The sequence below is a fragment of the Panicum virgatum genome, chromosome 8K (genome assembly GCF_016808335.1).
Source record: "Panicum virgatum strain AP13 chromosome 8K, P.virgatum_v5, whole genome shotgun sequence".
Classification (NCBI taxonomy): domain Eukaryota; kingdom Viridiplantae; phylum Streptophyta; class Magnoliopsida; order Poales; family Poaceae; genus Panicum; species Panicum virgatum.
This window is the reverse complement of record NC_053143.1, coordinates 11,209,847-11,231,432: the sequence shown is the minus strand read 5'-3', so window position 1 is coordinate 11,231,432 and position 21,586 is coordinate 11,209,847. Positions and strand designations below refer to the sequence as shown.

The 21,586-nt window shown below is 45.2% G+C and overlaps 1 protein-coding gene across 1 annotated transcript; it reads right to left on the bottom strand.

The window, feature by feature from the left end:
• Nucleotides 1-1,461: 1,461 nt before the first annotated feature.
• Nucleotides 1,462-19,220, bottom strand: LOC120645438 (formin-like protein 3). Its single transcript, XM_039922222.1, has 4 exons — nt 19,187-19,220; nt 18,846-18,897; nt 1,898-2,781; nt 1,462-1,823 (listed from the first exon to the last, which is right to left on the bottom strand). Exons 1-4 carry the CDS (start codon nt 19,218-19,220, stop codon nt 1,462-1,464), a joined length of 1,332 nt encoding a protein of 443 aa, XP_039778156.1.
• Nucleotides 19,221-21,586: the final 2,366 nt, after the last annotated feature.

Sequence of the window (21,586 nt, the reverse complement as noted above, 5' to 3'; positions counted from 1 at the left end):
CTTATGGATATAACTTTTGGAACAATATCATGTTTTGGTCACTTGATTAAAATCAACCATGGAGCGACCACCCGGGAAAACAGCGCAACCACAAGGACTACATGTCTCTGGTCTTGGCTGATTAATTAGATTTCTCTAGCTTGTTAGTAGCTGACCTAAAGGCACAAGAGGGGGGACTAGGATTAAGAGGGGTACTCGGCCTGCCAAAGGGGTTGGTACGCCCACGGGGTACACTCGCTTTGGGGGAGGGTGCACTCCCCTAGCGGCTGAATCCTTAGCGGGCTACAACTTGTAAGAGAGTCTTTGTAAAGGCCTCGTAGCGTCCCTATGCAATCACACCTAAGAAAGTGTGGTATTGTGCCTAGCTAGCACAACATGGTTGGGTCCAAAGTTCTTTTGAACTTTTACGCGACTTGTGGGTAAAGTGTGCAACCTCTGCAGAGTGAAAACTGATATATCAGCCGTGCTCACGGTTAAGAGCGGCTCGGACCCTCACATGTCTACTTAATAGAAATAATTGATTGATTCATTTATTAAATGTTTTAAGTTAATTGTTTATTCAGATATATATACTTTTTTTTATAAATGTGGGATGGTTCATTTATGAATAGTAATGGGCTATTAATGCTCAATTGTTAATTAAAATACTTACCGCTTTATTCAGCCAGCCTTTATCCTTGCTTAAGCCTTGCATGTCATTTATTTTCTTAATATACTTGCTGAGTACGACATGTGCTCACCCTTGCTATAACCACACTGCTCAGAGAAGAAAGTTGCAATGAAGCTGAAGATGTTGCTGAGTTCTAGGCGTACGCAACCCCCGGTCGATTGCCTGTGTAGTGTGGAGCCGTCGTTTCCAGAATAAAGCTGTGTATCTCTTATAGGCTTTTATTCGTTGTAAGTATCTTTTACGTGACATTATTGCTCATTATTCCATTATGACGTCGCTATATGTATGAAACTTGATCCTGGCATACATATAGTTATACATTCACTACTACAAAACAGGGCTTTGTTCCTGCACATTTGTCCCGGTCGTTATTGGACCCGGGACAAATGAAAGCTTTAGTCCCGGGTCTAAAGTCTAGCAGCCAATAAAAGTAGAAAGAGACATTTTATCCCGGTTGAAGACTTCCACCAGAATAAAATAATATCCTTTAGTCCCGGTTGGAGTCACCCACCGGGACTAAAGGATTTAGTCCCGGTGGGTGACTCCAACCGGGACCAAAAGATAGTCTTTTGTCCCGGTTGGAGTCTCCAACCGGGATAAAAGATAGTCTTTTGTCCCGGTTGGAGTCTCCAACCGGGATAAAAGAGTTTCACGGGCATCTCTCTTCCTCTCATTTATTTAACTCTGTCCTCTCTCTTATCTCTTCGACGTACTCTTCTTCTCCTGGCATCTCTCTCCCTCGAGCTTTCCTCCTCCCCTCCTTCCTCGATCCGGTCCTTCCTCGCTCCCTCTCAGGCGCAAGCGGGGGCGGCGAGCCGCGCCAGGCGCCGGTGGGGGCGGGCGCGGGCCGGCGAGGCAGCCAGCCGCCGCCGCCTCTGCGCGCGGCCACGCTGGTGGGGGCGGGCGCGGGCCGGCGAGCCAGCCAGCCGCCGCCGCCTCTGCGCGCGGCCAGGAGGCGCGGCCACGCTGGTGGGGGCGGGCGCGGGCCGGCGAGGCAGCCAGCCGCCGCCGCCTCTGCGCGCGGCCACGCTAGTGGGGGCGGGCGCGGGCCGGCGAGCCAGCCAGCCGCCGCCGCCTCTGCGCGCGGCCAGGAGGCGCGGCCATGCTGGTGGGGGCGGGCGCGGGCCGGCGAGCCAGCCAGCCGCCGCCGCCTCTGCGCGCGGCCAGGAGGCGCAGCCACGCTGGTGGGGGCGGGCGCGGGCCGGCGAGCCAGCCAGCCGCCACCGCCTCTGCGCGCGGCCAGGAGGCGCGGCCACGCTGGTGGGGGCGGGCGCGGGCCGGCGAGCCAGCCAGCCGCCGCCGCCTCTGTGCGCGGCCAGGAGGCGTGGAGGCGCGGCCACGCTGGTGGGGGCGGGCGCTGCTGCGGGCCGGCGAGCCGCGGGAAGCGCGCGCGGTTGCGGGCCGGCAAGCCGCGGCCAGGCGCCGGCAGGGGCGGGCGCGCCTGGGTGCGGGCCGGCGAGCCGGCCAGCCGCCGCCGTCGCGCGCGGCCAGGAGCCGCAGCGACGTTGACGGAGACGGGGCGCGGGTGCGGCCAGCAAGCCGCCGCTGCCGCCTCTGTGCGCGGCCAGGAGGCGTGGAGGCGCGGCCACGCTGGTGGGGGCGGGCGCTGCTGCGGGCCGGCGAGCCGCGGGAAGCGCGCGCGGTTGCGGGCCGGCAAGCCGCGGCCAGGCGCCGGCAGGGGCGGGCGCGCCTGGGTGCGGGCCGGCGAGCCGGCCAGCCGCCGCCGTCGCGCGCGGCCAGGAGCCGCAGCGACGTTGACGGAGACGGGGCGCGGGTGCGGCCAGCAAGCCGCCGCTGCCGCCTCTGTGCGCGGCCAGGAGGCGTGGAGGCGCGGCCACGCTGGTGGGGGCGGGCGCTGCTGCGGGCCGGCGAGCCGCGGGAAGCGCGCGCGGTTGCGGGCCGGCAAGCCGCGGCCAGGCGCCGGCAGGGGCGGGCGCGCCCGGGTGCGGGCCGGCGAGCCGGCCAGCCGCCGCCGTCGCGCGCGGCCAGGAGCCGCAGCGACGTTGACGGAGACGGGGCGCGGGTGCGGCCAGCAAGCCGCCGCTGCCGCGCGCGGCCATGTGCAGGGGCCGGCACGCCCGTCGCCGTGGGCCGGGGAGGGCGCGCATATGCTTTTTTGTTTTGTTTTTTTTTTGGTTTGTGACTGTGGTGGTCAATTCTTGTATGGTGAATCAAATCAGTCTCTTGTATTGTGAATTAGATTTTTGCTATTTTACTTGTGTGGTGTGTGATGACCATGTAAGATAAGAATGTTTCTAGCTTAAATTTGAAATTTTTTTCAAGTGTGATTGTATCTTTGTGAGGGAGTTCAGCATGTTTTTGTGATGGAGTGATTAGAATTGGAGCTCGAGGAGGGAGGAACCGGTGGTGCATGCGGAGCTCCGGCGGGGGACGCTAAAAAAACATTTTGTCCCGGTTGGTATTACCAACCGGGACAAAAGGGTGTCTTTTGTCCCGGTTGCCAGACCCGGGACAAAAGGGTTCCTTCTTTTGTCCCGGCATGGCGTTCCCGGTTGGGAAACCGGGACAAAAAAGATTTCCCAACCGGGACAAATCAAGGTTTTTGTAGTAGTGATTCGATTTTATTTTAAAAACCGGGTGTGACAATATCTCAAGCATCAATGCTCTAGATGGTCCTTGGGTGGGCTACCTTTGATGTATGTGACATGAAAAAGGGAATTACACCAAATATTATCAAACAAATGCATAAGCTCCTAATAAGGACTGGTACAGCATCTTTCTTTTATTACCATTGGTTCAAGGAAAAAGCTAGGGGAGAGTATCTTGAGCCTGCAAAACAGCTTATGGAGGCAGTTTTGCACAACAATTTGTGATCCAAAAGACCATTTGATCGTCGAATAATCTTGATGCATAAATTAAAAAATGGTTTACTAGAATGACTAGTAAGATTACCCTGCTATATTAAACAGTTAAACCAATTTTATATTTTGAGCACCGTTACTTTTCATAAAAAGTCGTAAACAAAGTAACCAGGACCACCAGTTAAATTAGTGGGTCCTGTAGGATCCACTATCAGCGTACCAAATATGTTAAACCAATTTTTTCTATAAGATATTGTAGTTTTCTGTAGAAAAATATTATAAACAATATGGATGGACCCATGGGACCCACCGATTACGAATAGCTGTACCTACAGTAACATAAACAACTAGTCATGGAACTCACTTGTCGTGAGTCCCACCTGTGGGTCCTGTGAATAGTTGCGCATGGAGCCCACTTCTTGGTGGGTCCCAATAACATTACCCAGCTCCCATGTCACGCGTTCGGTAGTACTTGCTGTGGCTGTAGCAGCAGCTGCAGCAAGCAAAGGTGCATCAAGTGTTGCTTACTGCAGCCGCAGCGAGCATTAACAAAAAGATAGGCTCCCTCAAGGCAAGTTTGACAAATCGCACATTATATCAGTCACATCCTCCAATCCACGAGGAACTGCTGAACTATATTACCTTTTCGCCAGGATCCAATACAATGTGCACGAGAAACACAAAAACAAAGAAGGTTCCGTGGCTGCGACAACATACCGTTTCTTGTTCTTTTCATTCTCATATTACAAAATCTGCAAATACTGCAGTTTCTTTTATACACCCAAGCAACCAAACCGACTCACCATGGCTTGCGTGCTGTGCAGGCATGTACGCAAGATGTAGTTAGACTTCTATTGCTATGCGTACAGAAACTCTTGCAAAACAAGTACATGTATATCATTACCATGCAATTTGAACACGACGTCTACCACCCACACAACTGGAACGAAGCACAGTTTTTGCTGAACGGTTTCTTAATTAAGTGATGACACGAAACATGTTTGTGTATTATTTTGGGTCTACTGGCCGACGGTGATTAGATTTTACATTTGACTTTGCCGAGAGCCAATCCAAACGGAGGACTATCACTTACTGACCAAGACAAGACGACGAGCTGGTGATTATTGCGTGAAATTGACCAGTTCCCATGGACCACCTCATTGTAACTCTAGGTAAAAGTTCTGAATAATATTGACGAGGCAGTAGTTCTAGAGCTGCAGGAAGGCAGCCAGCACATGTCAGCTCTGCAGATGTGCAAGTTCTTAAAGTGAAGCAACTTGCAAATACAGAGAAGCTCAAGGTCTCGTAAGACTTGGTTGCCTGTAACCAACAAGAGGCGAGTCAAATACAAATCCATGAAACTAGAAAGAATGAGGAAATCGAAGGTCTGATTTCAGAAGATAAAACAATTAGCACCTCGGTTATGGTTTAGTTCCCGATACCTCTCAAACTCAATCCTCTATGGTAATGTTCTTGATGAATACCCAAACCATCTACCCAGATTATCCTCTCTCTCTCTCTCTCTCTCTCTGCTCCTGTAAACCACTACGATGGTAGTATCACTTTGCTTTTAGACCACCTTTTTGTTATGAAATTGACTGGTGTGTGTTGCACAATACTTGGCTGAATGAACACTCGGGCTAAGTCTTATGCTACTCATATAGTGAAAAGGTTGAAGATACATATGCATGGCGCTCGTCAACTTTGGCTGCATATTGGTCCTGATATGACAGGCATCTTGGCATCTTGCATTTAATGAGGAAATGAAATGGATGGATGCATGGTTTACCCAGCTGCAGACAAAATTTTAAATTGTTTTCATTCCTGGAACTACTAAACAACGCAATGTTCAGCCATAATTCTGCACTCGGTCGGCCCAGATGCAGCTCTCTCACCAGTCACCATTGGTGGACCAAGCAACCGCAAATGTGTTATGTGGTCAGAGAAAACGACTGACTGGCCGATCAATCGAGACTCGAGAGAAGTATGTAGGAGCTCCCTTTAGTGGTACTCCCTCCTTCCCTGTTTATAAGGCATGGTGGAACATGACACGGTCTTCTAAACAACACTTTGACCATTTATTTATCATATATTATATCACTTTTGATTATAAACTTATAATCATTGTAAACTATGTTTGATTATGAATCCAATCATATGAAATTTGCATTATAAAAATAAAAATTTAATAGTCAAATTATTGGTCAAAGATGAGAAGGTTTGAATCTTGATATACGTGTATGCCTTATAAACGGGGAAGGAGGGAGTATCTCAGATTGACTCATTCAGATGGATACGGTTTGCTTCCCAATACCTCTCAAGCCCACAATAGCTGTAACTTGAAATATTTTCTCCTATTCTTTGACACTTGCGTAGCAGAATACCAAACCATGGCTATTTACTCTTGCCTCTCTCCCTTCCATACCATGTTACTCTTGTCTTCCTTTTATTATCCGGTTGGTTGAATGCATTTTATGCAATAACTAATGCTTTACTGTCCGAACAATGTGTACAGGGTTCTCTAGTCCGAACAATAATGCTTATTCTATACAGTTTTGATTCATTTTTCTCTTATAAATTCCAGGGATCATGTCACGGGGATCTAAGTGCAACATGCATATGGTGTCTGACCGCTACGGGAGAAGGGTGGGCATGGTGCCAGCATGTAGAGTTTTGATAGATTTGGATGAAGTTGGGCCATCAGAGGGCAGAAGTTTGTTAGGAGCTATCATCCTTGCTGTCACCGGGAGGATGGAGATCATGGATGATGGATGGAAAAACATGATGAAAGGAAAGAAGCGGATCAGAGGAGAGGAAATGGATTAAGGGCAGGTACGGGTTAGCACTGTTCACAGTGATTATCGCTCCGAAACCAATGATCATGATGTAAATAAATTTCATAAAGCAGGATAAGTTCAAGAGAATCATTCAACATAGATCCCATTTTATATAAGTCATTGCAGAAGATTACTGTAGAGGACATACTCTTCGTCCGTCAAAAAGTTCTTAGATAATATGGCTATGTTTGCACAATTTTTTTGAATAAAACAATTGGTCAAATTTGGAGTTAAAAAAGTCAAACAACTTATAATTTGGAATGGAGGGAGTACATCACTAGTTTGTCTCAAAATATCTACAGTTACACTTTTATGGGACGATGGACTATGTGCTTGTGCTTTTCCCTTTGGCGATCTACTGAACATAAAACATTGCGGTGGCTTGTGTTGCATTGCATTGCAGGCATTTGCATGGCGCTTGTGGTAGTTACTTTTTGTCTCATGTATTGGAGGGACTAACCGGGTCGAGAAAAAAAAGTAGTAGGAGCTAGAAGTGTATGAAAGTGTATCCATGTGCACTACTTATGATGCTCATTACTAAAATAATAAATATCGTCTCACAAGAAATTGAGGTGGGAGAATTTTGGCACACCAGCAACATAGAAGTATCGTCACACCCTGAAATTTTTGAATTTTAGGATGTGATTAAAATTAAAAATAAAACAACATTTTTCCCATAATTCTAAAATTTTTCCAACATTTATTTTTCTTCATAGGGAATTTAGTGTAAAAAATATTGATTGTTTTCCAAATAAATTGAGGTTGTTTGGTTTGTTTTGCATTCATGTCGTAATGCATTATTTTATTGCTTGTTGTTCCACTCAAGTTTAAATTCTCTTGAATTTGAATTTGAATTGGATTGATTAGGATCATTTTCAAAAATACAAAACTTTTCTATTTCTCTTCCTCTCTTCTAGCCCAGCCCACCTCTCTTTCTCCTTTCCTTTTCTTTTCCCGCGGCCCAAACTCCCCTTTCCGCCGGCCCACTTCCTCTCCCGCGAGCCCAGCCCGACGCCCCCTCCCTCTCCCCTCTCCGCCGCCGACAAGCAGACCCCACCTGTCGGGGTCGTCTCCCTCCCGTGGACGACCCGAACTCAAGGCGAGGCCGCCCGGCGCCCGCATTCTCGTGTCGCGGCCTTTCTTGGCCCGCACGCCGAGGCCGTCCACTCGCCCCTATTTAAGGCGCCGTGACCCCCCCTAGGCCCCTTCGAGCCACAGCCACTGCCTTTCGCAAAACCCTTGCCGCGCCGCCGCCATTGGAGCTTGCCGAGCTTGGGCTGCCGCCGTCTTGCCGCTCCCTCGCCTCCACAAGCCGCCTCCAGAGCTTCGCGTCGTGGTAAGAAGCTTCGCCGGCCACTTTTCCCTCAATCTCTCTCTCTCTCTCTCTCTCTCTCTCTCTCTCTCTCTCTCTCTCTCTCTCTCTCTCTCTCGCACGCGCACGCTCGATTGCTCACCGGAGCTCCACCGAGCCCCCTCGCCGCCGTGAGCTCTGCTCCGCTCGTTTTAGCTCGAGGAACTACCCTAGATGAGTTCGTCGTCGCCCCCGCATGCTCCCCGTGCAAGACACGCTCGAAATGAGCCCCGGACGTTCGGCGAAGTCCGGCGACCCGCCGCCGCGCGCCGCCGCCCCGCTTCGCCGCCGGCAGCCAACACCGCCGCCTAAACTCCCTGAGCCACTCGCAGCCGTCAGATCGAGATCTAGTGGCCCATATCCAATCCAACCTCAGTCAACAGATCTAATACCAGTCAACCCTAGGTTCGTTTACAAAAGAGACCCTCGGTTTATTCAAAATCAACCCGCACTCCACTTCAGTTCAAAAATAATTGCAAAAAGGTCCTTTCATTTCTGTTTTAGCCCCTGTCTTTCCCAGAAATAGGACCCGCCGTCCCTGAACCTTATTTTTGCTTGTTAGCCCCTGCGTATAGGGTTTAATTAGGTTTTTAGCCCTAGTTTCTTTGATGCTAGCCCCTGGAAGTTCTAAACTCTCACAAACAAGTCCTTGGTGCACTGTTTTAGCCATATCTTTCACGTTTCAACTCCGTTTTCAGCGATTCTTGCGCTCACGTGATCCTTACAACTTGTGCAGTAGCCTTATCACTTTGTTATCCTCTGTGAGTACACTTTGTTGTGTCTTACAAATCTTTTTTGTTAGTCCTTAACCCTTTGGTTAATCGCGATTAAATCCTTAACTCACCGTTTATCTCATAGTTTCCGTGTCCAAGCTCTGTTTTCTGTGTTTCTTGCGCTCTCATAACCGTAGCAGCGAGCCCTATCCTTTAGAACACTCTTTTAAAGCTTTTCTTTTGTTTGGTGTATTGTTCTTAGTGGTACTTGTTTTCTTTGTATGTATGTTTGCCCTATCCTTTAGAACACGCTTCAAGTAAAAGGATCGTTGTTCGAGGACTGAAGATCAAGTTTTGTAAGTGACCAAGAGCTGAACAGCAGTAAGAGTAACTTTTTGTTGGAGCAGGGCAAGTGACCCTAACCATCCTTCTATCTATGCTTATTTATGAGAATACTTGATTTAATTGGAACATAGAGAACCACCCAAGAAAACCGTACAACCACAATATCATATGGCTCTGGTCTTGGCTAAGTAATTAGATGATCTATATATCGTGCCTGGGGCATTTGATTGGTGGATTTTGGGTTATCGAGATTTGAGGAGCGTGTGAAGGAAGCTTCGTCTTCTGAGGTACCACAGAAAGCAAGGGACCAGTGCGTACATATAGTGATTCTTTCGAAAAGCCTCGTAGCGTCCCTATGCAATCACACCTCGAAAGTGTGGTATTGTGTCTGATCAGCACATATACGTGGTTGGGTTTAAAGTTCTTTGGACTTTTACGCGAATTGTGGTGAAAGTGTACAACCTCTGCAGAGTGTAAAACTGATATATCAGTTGTGCTCACGGTCACGAGCGGCTTGGACCCTCACATGATTAATTTAACTTAAAGATGGATTTAAATCATATTCTGGTTATTTTTGTGGCCGTGCTGAGTACCAACCATAAGTGTACTCACCCTTACTTACTGCTGCTCAGATGGAGAAAGTTGTGGTGAAGTCTCTATTGAAGATGATGCTGAGTTCTAGGCGTACGGCGTACGCAGCCCCCAGTCGATTGCCTGTGAAGTTTGGAGTCTTCATTTTCAGGATAAGTTATGTAACTCTGATGGTCTTTTAATTGTTTTATTTATCTTTTTTATGATTCGTGATACTGTTACTGATTATTCACTTATAATGTCACTATATATATGAAACTTGATCCTGTCATATATATAGTTATGCATTCGGTTTTGTCTTTAAAACTGGGTGTGACAAGTATGGCTTTAGACATGTGAAATTTGCTAATGATATTTTAGGAAGCTTGGGAAATCATAGAAAAAGCTGAGAAAGGCAAATGAAAGAAGAAATAGCAATAGAACGCGAATCTTAATGAGGAGAACACCGATGGACATATAGCTGCTTATCAATCATGCCTGTTAATTTGTATGCAACGCAGAGCAACAGACCCTGCAATCTTCCATTGACAATCTGACAGTAGTGATCCAGATGCAGTGCTCTCCATATAGCTCAAACTAAGTCAGGGTGATATGGTCAAGCGGCTGATCCGCAAGTGTCCCAAGTGGCCAAAGAAAACGATTGGATGGCCCATGGAAAGAGAATGGATTGCTGTTCAGTGGTATCTCTAGCCCACTCGGCTAGCTCGATATGATTTCCTTAATTCCTTCCATATACCTCCCATGCCCACAAGAATTCCATGCCTAGCTTAACACCTATCCAGAATAACTAAACATGTATATTGACTTCGGACGCTGCCTTCCTTCGAATAAGAGACTACTGTCATTTAGCTCCTCCATGTCCTTCTATATATTTTACGGGTGGTTGAATGCATCTATTCAATGCTTTACTAGACAAGCAATGTGGTTGAATGCATTTATCCAATGATCATGTTACTAATATTTCTAGGGCTGAAGCACATGCATGGTAGGAAATGGCAGGGTGGGGTGGCAGCTTAGGGAGATGAGCGGTAAGGTAAGGAGGCCAAGTGACCACCAGGAGTGGGGTGGGTGGATGTGGTGCCACAGAGGCAGGTGGACCATCAGAGGGCAGCGGGGCAGGAAGTTTTTAGGAGCCTCTTTGTCATTGGGAGGATGGAAGATCATGGACGATGGAGGAATGAAGAAAAAAGTCGAGAAAAAGAAATAAGGATAAGAAGAACTTTGTTCAGACCTATTGTCGACACCCTAAAAACTTGATCAGGATGTAACCAAGGTTCATAATTAAGCATGATAAGTTCAGAAGAACAGTAAACTTTAGAACCTTTTTATTAAGTCATTGCAGTAGATTTACACAAGAGGAGATAGATACTGTATTTTAATTTAAATCACCAGCTAATGAGTTTAATTAGCCGTTAGACTCAAACAGCTAATAGTGAAGGTAAATGGAGCTATAGCTGGCTATAACTGCTAACTAAATTGTGCACGATCGAGCTCAAATTGCGGTACCCTACCTCAAACGCTATAGCCAAAGGTACAAACCCTGCTTTTCCCTTTTGGCGATCTACTGAACGTAAAACGTGCCAACGGCTGCTTCTGTTGCAGATATGGTTTGCAGGCATTTCCTTGGGTAAGGCATTGGCATGTATTGTACAGATAGGAGCAAGAAAAGTGTTAGAATCTGAGTGTAGCCATGTGCAATTGCATTGCTCTCGTCCACCGACGTGGAGTTGACAGTACGTTGCTACTCCCGACCTCCAATTAATGGCAGCGGAAGACCTGCTGCAATGCCCTTTCAGTTCACCGTGCCATCATATTTATAGGGGAGCACGGCAGTGCCTTCGCTTAATTACATTGATCCGCCGTCTTTGCACGCTTGGAACCAAATTATTACAGCTTATATACCTCCTTTGAGGAGCCAAACTCTTGTACGCAACTTCTGTATGGTATGGCCCTTTCCTACAGCTCCTCAGTCTAGCAAAGCCCCATAAAGGCCTTGAAATATTTTCGCTTATTATTCTCAGCTTTTGGTGGCTTGATCCTTTAGTCTTGTTTGCTAGTTTGTTCTCGGCTCCCAATATCCTCAAAGTTTTACAAATATACGAAGACTCCTTCACATTGGAATGGGGTTAGGAAGTTATATATAGTTTCCCTAAAAGTAAAAAATAAGTAGAATTAGTACGTGCTGTTCTATCCACAAACAACATTGTCAGCGTTTGCCAACTTCCAATTGGGTACATAAATCGGCCAATGGCTGTCAACCCTATGGATATGTAACATTCTCCTCAGAGCGTACCTAATCATAGCTAGCAAAATGTGACTGTCAGTTCAATAGAGAAGTAAGCTGCACATGTTATTGTAACGCTGAATGTCTAAATTTCTGAGGGGTCAGACATTTATTTCAATAATTTCCATAATAAATTTCACATAAAAACTAAATGGAGTTCGACATCGTTCGTCAGAATACAAAGAAGCAAGTACAAGAGCAGTGTGCCTCGGACTGATCTCTCGTAAAGGCAACAGTGGCGAGTATGTGGTAGTAGACGGCAGTGTAGTAGGCCAGAACTGAAGTTCTCAGTAGCTTTATCTCTTTGTTGCATGCCAATATATGTCAGTCCTCCAGCTTATTCTCTAGTTTTACTTTCTAATAAAGGCTTCATCTCTATGTTTTCTTCAGATAATCAAGCTCATCTCTATGTTACAATCAACTTCAAATATATAGACCTTCATAAAGCGTGAATACTTCAGGCACCTGTGGCTGTTAGGCCTCCAGTTTATTATTTGCAGATTTCGTTGTGTTGCGTACAGATGTTTAATTGTTTCACATATTCTACTTTATTTCATCAGCTGCGCCAAGAGAGTCATGGTGAAGTCGGATGCACATGCGCCTGGGTCCGTTATTATTCAAGATTTTCGGGCCTCCAGCACGTGTCATAACTCATAATGAAAACTTTTCGCATAATGAGATTAAAAGAGTTGGTGAACCAGATGGTAGTTAAGGGACTTGTAGGATGTGTAGGTAATCATTTTGGCGGTAGAATTCGGGTCTATATATTAGCTTGAGTCTCTTTGCAGAGTTTGTGAGGTACATTCACCTTTTCACTTACAATTTCCTACCTTCATGATTTAGAACTCAGCTAGTCATGCCTGTACCGAAGTCATCGTTGTTTCGATGTGAAGATTCTAGATCCTCCTCAGAATTAAGGCATGGGAGGCATTGGGAATGTGGTCAGCGGTGCAGGAAGTTAAGCTAGCTAGCTAGTAGCTACAATCAGAAGATTGTTGTTAGATCTCCCAAGTAATTCGAGTACACCTGCTCACCGACCTTTTGTGCACAGGGCACTCCCAGATTGTAAGTCGAGTGAGCAGAGACTAGCTCAGAATTTACCGCATGCTTCCACAAAATGAGTTCCTGGAATCCACTTTGTAAAATGCGGTGGATGCTTCGTTGCCTGATTCATCAGCCAAAAGCAGAACATATGAACAAGTAAGAATAAGGGAAAATGTTTTTTCGCTTACACTCCAAGGGTGATGTTTTCTGAAATGTACATGGCTGTGTTATTTGCGTGAAGGCAGTTAACATACCAGTGTTGCAGCATTTGTGTTGCTGGTGTTCTAGTGCAAACAAACCACGTACATATATTAGATGAAATTAATGTTAGATCCTTATCATTAGGCCATCAGTCTATGCACAAGAGGATCATACCCTGTTAGTCCTATTACCTCTTTTGTCCCAGAGACTTGGATCATGCTCGATTGCTATTAAAAGGTTTATTTAGGATCGACTCAATGTTCCTAGTAAAAAGTACCATTACCAGAGCAGCATAGCTCGGAGTGGAGTCGATAACCCTTGAAGGCAGTAGTGGACAACTTGGCAGTTACGCATGGCAGTCATCTGAAGCCACCACAACTTTAGTATGCACCAAGATGTTCTTGTCGCAGGTGCTGGTGGTGCTGGTGGAAAGGCAGTCTTTTTATTTTTTTTTATCAATGAAAGGCAGAGTTTTTACTGGCTCACAAAACTGCGGGATCTGGTGGACTGAGCAGAGCCCACGGTCGAAGTCGATGCCTTCCCTGTTTAAGCCTGCTGAATTGCCAATAGTAGCAGAGTGTATCCCCGCAGGTCGAGGAAGCCTATGGGCCCAAACCAAGCGTCATTATTGGAGGTCCCAACCAAGAATCTTGAGTCGGTTTGTGGACCAGCTGGTCACAGCCCAGCACGAGAAAGTGATGAAATTATCCTCACATCTTATGAAATATCATCTTTTCTCTCTTCGTCATGTCAGCAAAATTCATAATATTTAATGTTATAAAATCCTACATAAAACCTCCATTGAGACTGGCCTTACATGCATGTATACTTCATTTGATGAAAGTTTCATACTTAATTCTGAGTTTTTAAAAATACCTTGTTGGGCCACCCTAACTTCAAATCCTAAAATCACCACCGGCCGCAGGACTAGAGTCGCTGTCAGCGTGGACTGAGGCTGCTCGGCTAGGGGGATAACAATTGATTTTGGGTAGAGGATGAGATGTAATCCAAGATTTTGCAATGCAGGGGAAAATTCGTCACAATGCAAGGAGAAGTATCTATTTTAACGTCCGTCATGGTGTGCTCTAGCTAAAAACTAACGGCAGTAACATATAAGGGATGAAAAATTATTTTCAACGACAATAAAAGGGATCATCTAAATTTTGATAGTATAGAAGGAATGAGATAAATTTTCAATGGTACTCCCTGCTTTCCATAAAAAAGGCAACTCTCGCTTTTCGAGAAGTCAAATAATTTTAAGTTTGACCAGATTTATATGAAAATTAATGATATTTAGATCGACCTAGACGCAACTCTCACCAATCACCGTCACTACTGGACAAGGCCGAGGCAAGTGTGTCGAGTGGTCACAGAAAATGACTAACTGGTAAATTCAGAGAGATAGGAGCTCTCTTGAGTGGTATCTCAGGTCAACTCGGTCAGTTGAACACGGTTTGCTTCCCAATACCTCCCAAGCCCACAATTACACAACAAAAATATTTTTCTCCTATTCTTTGACACTTACTCAGCAGAATACCAAACCATGGCTATTTCCTCTTGGCTCTCTCTCTTCCTTACATACCAGCATGTTACGCTTATCTTCCTTTTTATTATCCAATTGGTTGAACGCATTTATGCAATAATGCTTTACAGTCCGAGCAATAATGTTGCTTCCCTATTCTGAACACGGCCATTCTATAGTTCTGGTTAATTTTTCTCCTATAAATAGTGATCTTGTCACGAATATTTGTAGGTTCGAAGCACAACACACATGGTGGTCGGCCGTCATGGGAGAAGGGCAGTAAGGAGGCTAGCTTGAGTGGTGTGGGTGGTCATGGTGCCAGCTTGTGTGGCGATCAGGGGGCAACAGGGCACGAAGTTTGTAGGAGCCTCCTTGCTATCACCGGGAGGATGGATGGAAAAATATAATGAAATGAAGGAAAGAAGAGGAGAGGAAATAATGAATCAAGGGTAGGAGCGGGCAAGCGTTGTTCACAGTGATTACCGACACCCCCAAACCAATGATATACCAGGATGTAAATTAAGTTCAGAAATAGTAAGGATGACAAGTTAAATTCAAAAGAACCATTGGACATGGATCATTGCAGTATGTAGGTTTACTGTAGAGGGCATACTTTCATGGTCATACGCGAGGAGAATAATTTTAGCTTTTAAAAGAAGTGGCATAAAAGAGTGCAATATTATCTACACTGACTGCAGTAGACTGATTGGATTCAGTTCCTTAAGTAACATGCGTGTGGGAGTAAATTCTAAAGAAAACCAAAAATGCACCCCACATTCCATAGAAAGTATGCCTCTCTAGGGGTGAAATTTGCCAATGCTATTTTAGGAAGCATGGGAAATCAAATTAAGAACAGGCTGAGAAAGGCAAATGGAAGAAGAAATAGCACTATAATGGTACGCGAATCAGTTATGCATCTTTTACATCTGCATCAGCATTATTTAGTTCCATTCTACCGATCGCTGTTCATTGCATTGGCCCATTTGTTTCCCACTGCTGATTGACTGGGACTATGTGGGGAACACTCTGCATTCATGAGTGAGCTAAAATTGGGGTACCCTACCTCAAACAGCTATTGCCTGAGATTTAATACCTCATTTTCGGTTTGGGGATCTACTGAACATAAAATGTGGCGATGGCTTCTGTTGCAAATATAGTTTGTGGGCATTTGCGTGGACATGGCATTGGCATGTATTGTACAAATAAACTAACCGGATTGAGAAAAACTGATCTAAAACTGTAGGAGCAAGAAAGTGTAAGAATCTGAGTGTAGCCATATGTGCAATGGCACATCGATCGTTTCTAATTGCCCAATGCACGCAAATTAATAAATTTCATCCAAGGAAAGAATTTGGCACACGGGATTTGAGGAGCCTCTACCTATGAAAGGAACAAAATTGAAATTAATGCTCTCCGCCCATGAAATTTGAGGAGGCCAGAGAAATCAAATAATAAATCTGACAAAGGCAAATGAAAGAAGAAATAGCAATAGAACATGAATCTTAAGGAGAACATCGATGATAGACATATATATAGCTATTTATCAATCATGTTTTATATGTGTTTGCGTTATTTGGTTCTAGGCTAGCGATCGCTGTTCCATGTGCGTTCATCCATCTCCCATTGCTAATTGCCGGGTTTGATGTGGGGAACACTCGGGGTTGCACGCAGCGCAGCTGGCCCTGCACTCCATTGTGCCGTAGGAATTCTTGTCGTCCTAATGTTTATCACCACTGCAGTAGCACTGTAGCAGTCATCCCAGTGATTGAAATACCAGCAGCCTCCGACCGAGCCCACCCTGAAGCTGCCTCCTCCTCCTCCTGCTGCTGCTGCTCTGCAAAGGTCCACCCGCCGCTGCCTAGCGCCACTCCACTCGAGCGCCTACCACTTGCCGAGGCCGCGTCACCATGCCCACCTGCTCATCGCGCACTGTCATGATAGTCTTGCTCATAATCTCCTAGAAAAATCCCATTCCTTGTAATCTAGTTCATGCACATAGCTTAGTGGTGATTTGGACCTCACGTGAACTGATTTGCAGGTTCGGAAATCTGAATATGTATTTTAGAAGTAGGGACCTGGTTGATACAGTGGGACAAGTTTAGGGACCTGGGGTCCATCTTACTCTTTTTTTTTCTGATAAGTTTGCAAATACACAGTGCCGGTATGGGAGAAGGCGTAACTTCATATATTATCTCCTCACAAACCATTTTAGGCATTGGCCTCCAACCATAAGAGCAACTCCAACAGCTTATGTATATTCTAGCCAAATATAGAGTGAAACAAGGACCATGTAAAAATATAAAGCTTCCTAAAAGGTAGGGTAAACCAAAAGATTAGCTATTTTTGACTCTCCATATTCACAAGTGGGGCCACGTCAGTTCGTGTCTCCTTTTTTTCCGATCGATCGCATCCATGATCTGTTCAAACGAGTCAGCAGCAAGGGCAGATCCCACATGCAGGCAGCAGCTCGCACGTCAAGCATACATTTTCCATCAAGCATACGCAGGCAGCAGTTCCCAAAGCTCCTAGAACAAACAGATCAGAGAGCAAAAAACAGGCACCTCCCAAAGCTCAGAGAACAAACAGATCAAATCAACCACATATTGTTTAAGTGCACATTACCCAGAAATTACTTAACAGTACCCTCACAAGGTAACTCAAACAGTAATACGACAAAGGTAGACAAAGTTTCATGAATGACTGAACTGAACTGAACTCATAACCATTCAATATGAGATCAGTGTAAGACCTTGAACCCATAGCACCTGTAATAGAAAAATATATTATCATCAAGTTGCTACAAGTTGGAGATCAGAAACAAGCACTCCAATTATCTTCAAGTTGCTACAAGTAAGAGCAACAATGTGATAATCAGTTTGAATCTAGGTGAAAAACTGAGCCAGCAGCTTGTTATGGCCGAAATTGTTAGAAAATGTATGAGCTGAGCATAAATAGCAGGAGCAGTTGTCTTGCCTCAACTCTGATTCTGAATAGTACCAATGTACTTTTGTGGGGGGCTGGAGCCTCCTGGGCATTCAATAATTGCCACCTAAGAAGAATCTACTAAATTCAATGTTCCTGCTCTATACTGGAAATAGCACATATATTACCTTTCATTCAACCTTTTCAGTGTAGTCACTTGTTTCCATCTGAAGCAAGCTCTATGTATTTTGTTTCCCTTCAATCAACAATAAAACTGAAGATGTTGTAACAAGACAACTGAAATTACTAGAAACTTTCAGAGCTTCTAGTCAATATTGTAGTTCCTAAATGAACTAATTTCAGAGTTTCTACCTACTTGCACAGACATGCCCAATTCATAAGCCTGACATGAATTTAATCGACCAAGATGCTATCAATTGGATGAAGCAGCTTGTATTCCGCACAATCAGAGATCTCACTGACTCACTGAATGCTAATCAGACAACTTTGATTTCATCTAATAACAGAGCAAAATAGCACACATCTATGCTAGTTATTCAGTGATCGAATTACCAGTTCGTGCCTCCTCGGCGTCTCTTCCTCATGTTCGAACAAATCATCTGCCAGTCGGACTTGGTTGCTTGTGGGAGGAACCACTCGATGGCGCATCAATCTGACACTTGAGGGATCAAATTCTCCATCGGAGCGATGGGCCTCCGGATCGAACCTTCCCTGCGCATTTTGACCAAACGGAATAGTTGACCAAACGGAACAGCAGCTGAGGGAGGATTCCACATTCCCACCCCACAATCCGCCGTCGATCGGCACGACGGCCTATACATGAGAACGGAGGGGATACTCGACGGCAGGCGGAGGCGTGGCTCCCTGGGCGGCTCAAGAGAAGGCGGGGGCACCTGATGGGGCTTGGCGCGGCCCTTTTCTGGACGCGGGCAGCTAGCGAGGTGCAGCGCTGAAGATTGGCGCACGGGAGGGAGGCGCGAAAACGGGCGCGGGAGGGCGACGGGCGCGGGAACCAGATGAGCGCGCGCGGGAGGGCGGCGGCCTCGCGCGAAAGCGAGGATGGCGAACGGTGGGGTTTCGGCAAAGAAGCCTACCGGATTTCGCAGGATGCAGAAGAGGAAAGCGACGCCACCACTTTAGCGCATCTGTTGGAAACGAATTTTAGTGTCTTTTCTCTTTTTTTACCTATCCAAGGTGATTTACATAAGCTGTTGGAGTTGATCTAAGGTCCTTCTTCAATCTCCACACTTGCTGGAGCCAGGCAAAAATCATGAACTTTTGAGGCTACTCTAGGGCCGCACTTTTTGCTTGCCAAATTACCTAGGACCTCAACCAAACAGCCCCCAAGTGCTTGAAGTAAACGTAGGGCCTCTTAGACTGCAGCAACTAGATCCGTTTACGTCTGCAGCATGGTCCTTCCATTAGCAACCCTTGGTTTAATACCAGAATGTGTTAGCAACAATCATGCGCTAATTGATGTGTGTGATGGTATCAAACATGGCTCATATTTGACGCAACACACCTTCCTAATGGCTCCATATTCGACACAGCAAACCTTCCTAATATTATCTGACCTGCAAAACATGCACGTATTTGGTCCATATATCTGCCAAACAGGCATGCACGCAATTAACGCCAGGTGGCCAGTGAATAAATCATGCAGCCACAGTTCATTAGCGCCAAAAGTGGGGAGATAGAGGATGAGGTGAATTTTGGGAAATTTATGTCCCAGGTGGGTTAGGAACTCCAAAAGTTGTTATATTTGGGACAAATTTTGAACGCTTAAAATAACTATATTTCGAGACGGAGGGAGTAAATAATGAAGGTGGATATGCTAATGAAGGTGAGTGCGGCACTACTCACAGCCAACATCTTCCACTTCAGATGACATTGACATGGCCCACTGCTACATAGCCGGGCTGTTTATTGGAGTAGTTATTAGTGCTTACACGCCTTTATAGAACGCAAACCCAACAAAGGATAGCGTCCTGTCTACGAGTTTACAGTAGTCAAGGTCTTCCCCCGTCTTGTGCTCACCCAATTCAAAGTCAAGGTCTCCTATATCCTCCCTTTCTCCCATATCCATGTCAATGCATCGCTGCAGCAGCATGCCGGCCCATCCCAAACGTCCCTCTGCTGCTGGTGCTATTAGCGGTTGCGTCTATATCATGGCCGGCGCCGCCGCTCCTTCGCCCGGCGGCAGCAACGACGTCATCAACGGTAGTGAAACCGACACCGCCGCCCTGCTGACTTTCAAGGCCCAGCTCGCCGATCCTCTCGGCGTCCTCCGCGACAACTGGACCGCTGCCACTCCCTTCTGCCACTGGGTCGGCGTGTCGTGCAGCGCAGCCGCAGGCGGCTGCGTGTCACCGCTCTCCGGCTGCAAGACGTGCCTCTCCAAGGATGTCTCTCCCCTAGCCTTGGAACTATCTTGTATATGCAAATTATAAATACACTCAGAAATTTTTTATTGAAAAGGACCACACCAGTCCATTGAAATCCTACCCTGGAAGCATAAGCATTCATGAGACCTAAGATGTGGAATTTCTAAAGGCTAATTGATGTTGGCCAGAAAGATTATAAAGTTTGAATCTCTAAATATGTGCACACTTATAAAAACAAATGGAGCAAAAAATAAAACGACCAATAAATTTTGATACATTTTGTTAAAAACATGAAGAGAGTATTCATAGCCTTACCTTGAAATAAACTTAAATAATACCATACGCTGGTATTATTATTGATGGAATATATTGTCTTAGTATTTGACCGACAAAAGAAGCCTCCACGTTCACTCTCAAGGCCTAGAAAAATTTTAGAGAAAAAAGAAAAAAGAAAAATTACCCACTACAGCTATTATGATAAAGATTTATCCAAAATACCCTTACACCAAAATAAAAATTATCCATCACTGCCATTACCTTAAATATCAGTCCAAAATACCCTTACACCAAAATAGAAATAACCGAAAATTGCTATTATGGAAAACTGAATCATCCTTTAGCTATGTCTAAATTGCAAACATATACTATTAATAAAAAACTAGAGCGAACAACAATTATTAAATTTGAATAGAAAAAAATAGAAATAATTATATGCAGAATATTATTAAAGCTCAAAAGAGCAAATTGTTACTATAGTAGGCCAGATTTGAATTGTTTTTATCAACACTAAGTCATAGTTTACAATAATAAAGAGGATGATGTATGGTAAAAAATAGTATAATTTTTTGAATTTTTGACACTTACCACGCAAATGCGTGGACCATGCACCTAGTTTATAATAAGTATAATAGACGAGGGTGGCTAACACTATACATTCGAGCCCACCATCTCGTATCCAACAAGTCAAGTATCTCTGTCGGATTCCCTACTGACTTCGGTCAAAAAGAATCTATGTCGGAGGAGGAAGTAGCTGCTAGTGTTGGCCAGCTCCAGTTTTCTTCATGAACGCACTAAGAGTCAACGTCTTCCACTACTTGAGGTGGATTGCCCACCACTATAGAAAGAAAACCCAGTAAATGATGGCGTCCTGCAGTCAAAAAGCCTTGCACGTTAAGCACTACTAATAGTGGGATAGACGAAGCACTACTAATTGGTAAAATCTTTTAAAAGAGGAAATACATAAAGGATAAACTAATTGCGCCAGGTGACTCATAGTTTTGGTCGGGCTTAATAAAGGTTAAAGACAAGTTCCTGAACTTAGGTAGTTTCCAACTAAACAATGGTGAGAACATCAGGTTTTGAGAGCATAAATGGCTGGACAATTTCACTCTTAGTCAACAGTATCCTTCTCTGTATAACATTGCAAAAAAGAAGCATATTTCCATTGCAACGGTTTTCAATTCCATTCCTTTAAATATCTTTTTTCGACGTGGTTTGGTAGGGAATAGTTTGGTATCATGGTATAACCTAGTTGCAAGGATAGCTCAAGTAAGATTGAATGATAGGGGAGATGTCTTTAAATGGGGTTTACACCAAAGTGGAATCTTCTATGTCCATTCAATGTATAGTGCTTTAATTTACAATGGTCATGTAAGGCAGAATAGGACTTTGTGGAAGACAAGAATTCCCCTTAAGATTAAGATTTTCATGTGGTACTTGCATAGAGGAGTTGTGCTAACTAAAGAAAATCTAGCTAAGCATAATTGGTATGGTAACAAAAAATGTGTGTTTTGTTCACATGATGAAACTATCTAAGAGCATCTCCAAGAGTTTGTCATATTTTATTTGGCATATCTTGTGTTTTGCCAACTTCTAAAAA

Excerpts from the sequence above, each read along its gene's own strand:
- LOC120645438 (XM_039922222.1), bottom strand. The coding sequence starts at position 19,220 with ATGTCAATGTCATCTGAAGTGGAAGATGTTGGCT. Across the intron at positions 18,898-19,186 it reads TGAAGTGGAAGATGTTGGCT|GTCAGATAATATTAGGAAGG; the intron begins GTGAGTAGTGCC and ends CATGTTTTGCAG. Across the intron at positions 2,782-18,845 it reads AATATGGAGCCATTAGGAAG|CATATGCGCGCCCTCCCCGG; the intron begins GTGTGTTGCGTC and ends AAAACAAAAAAG.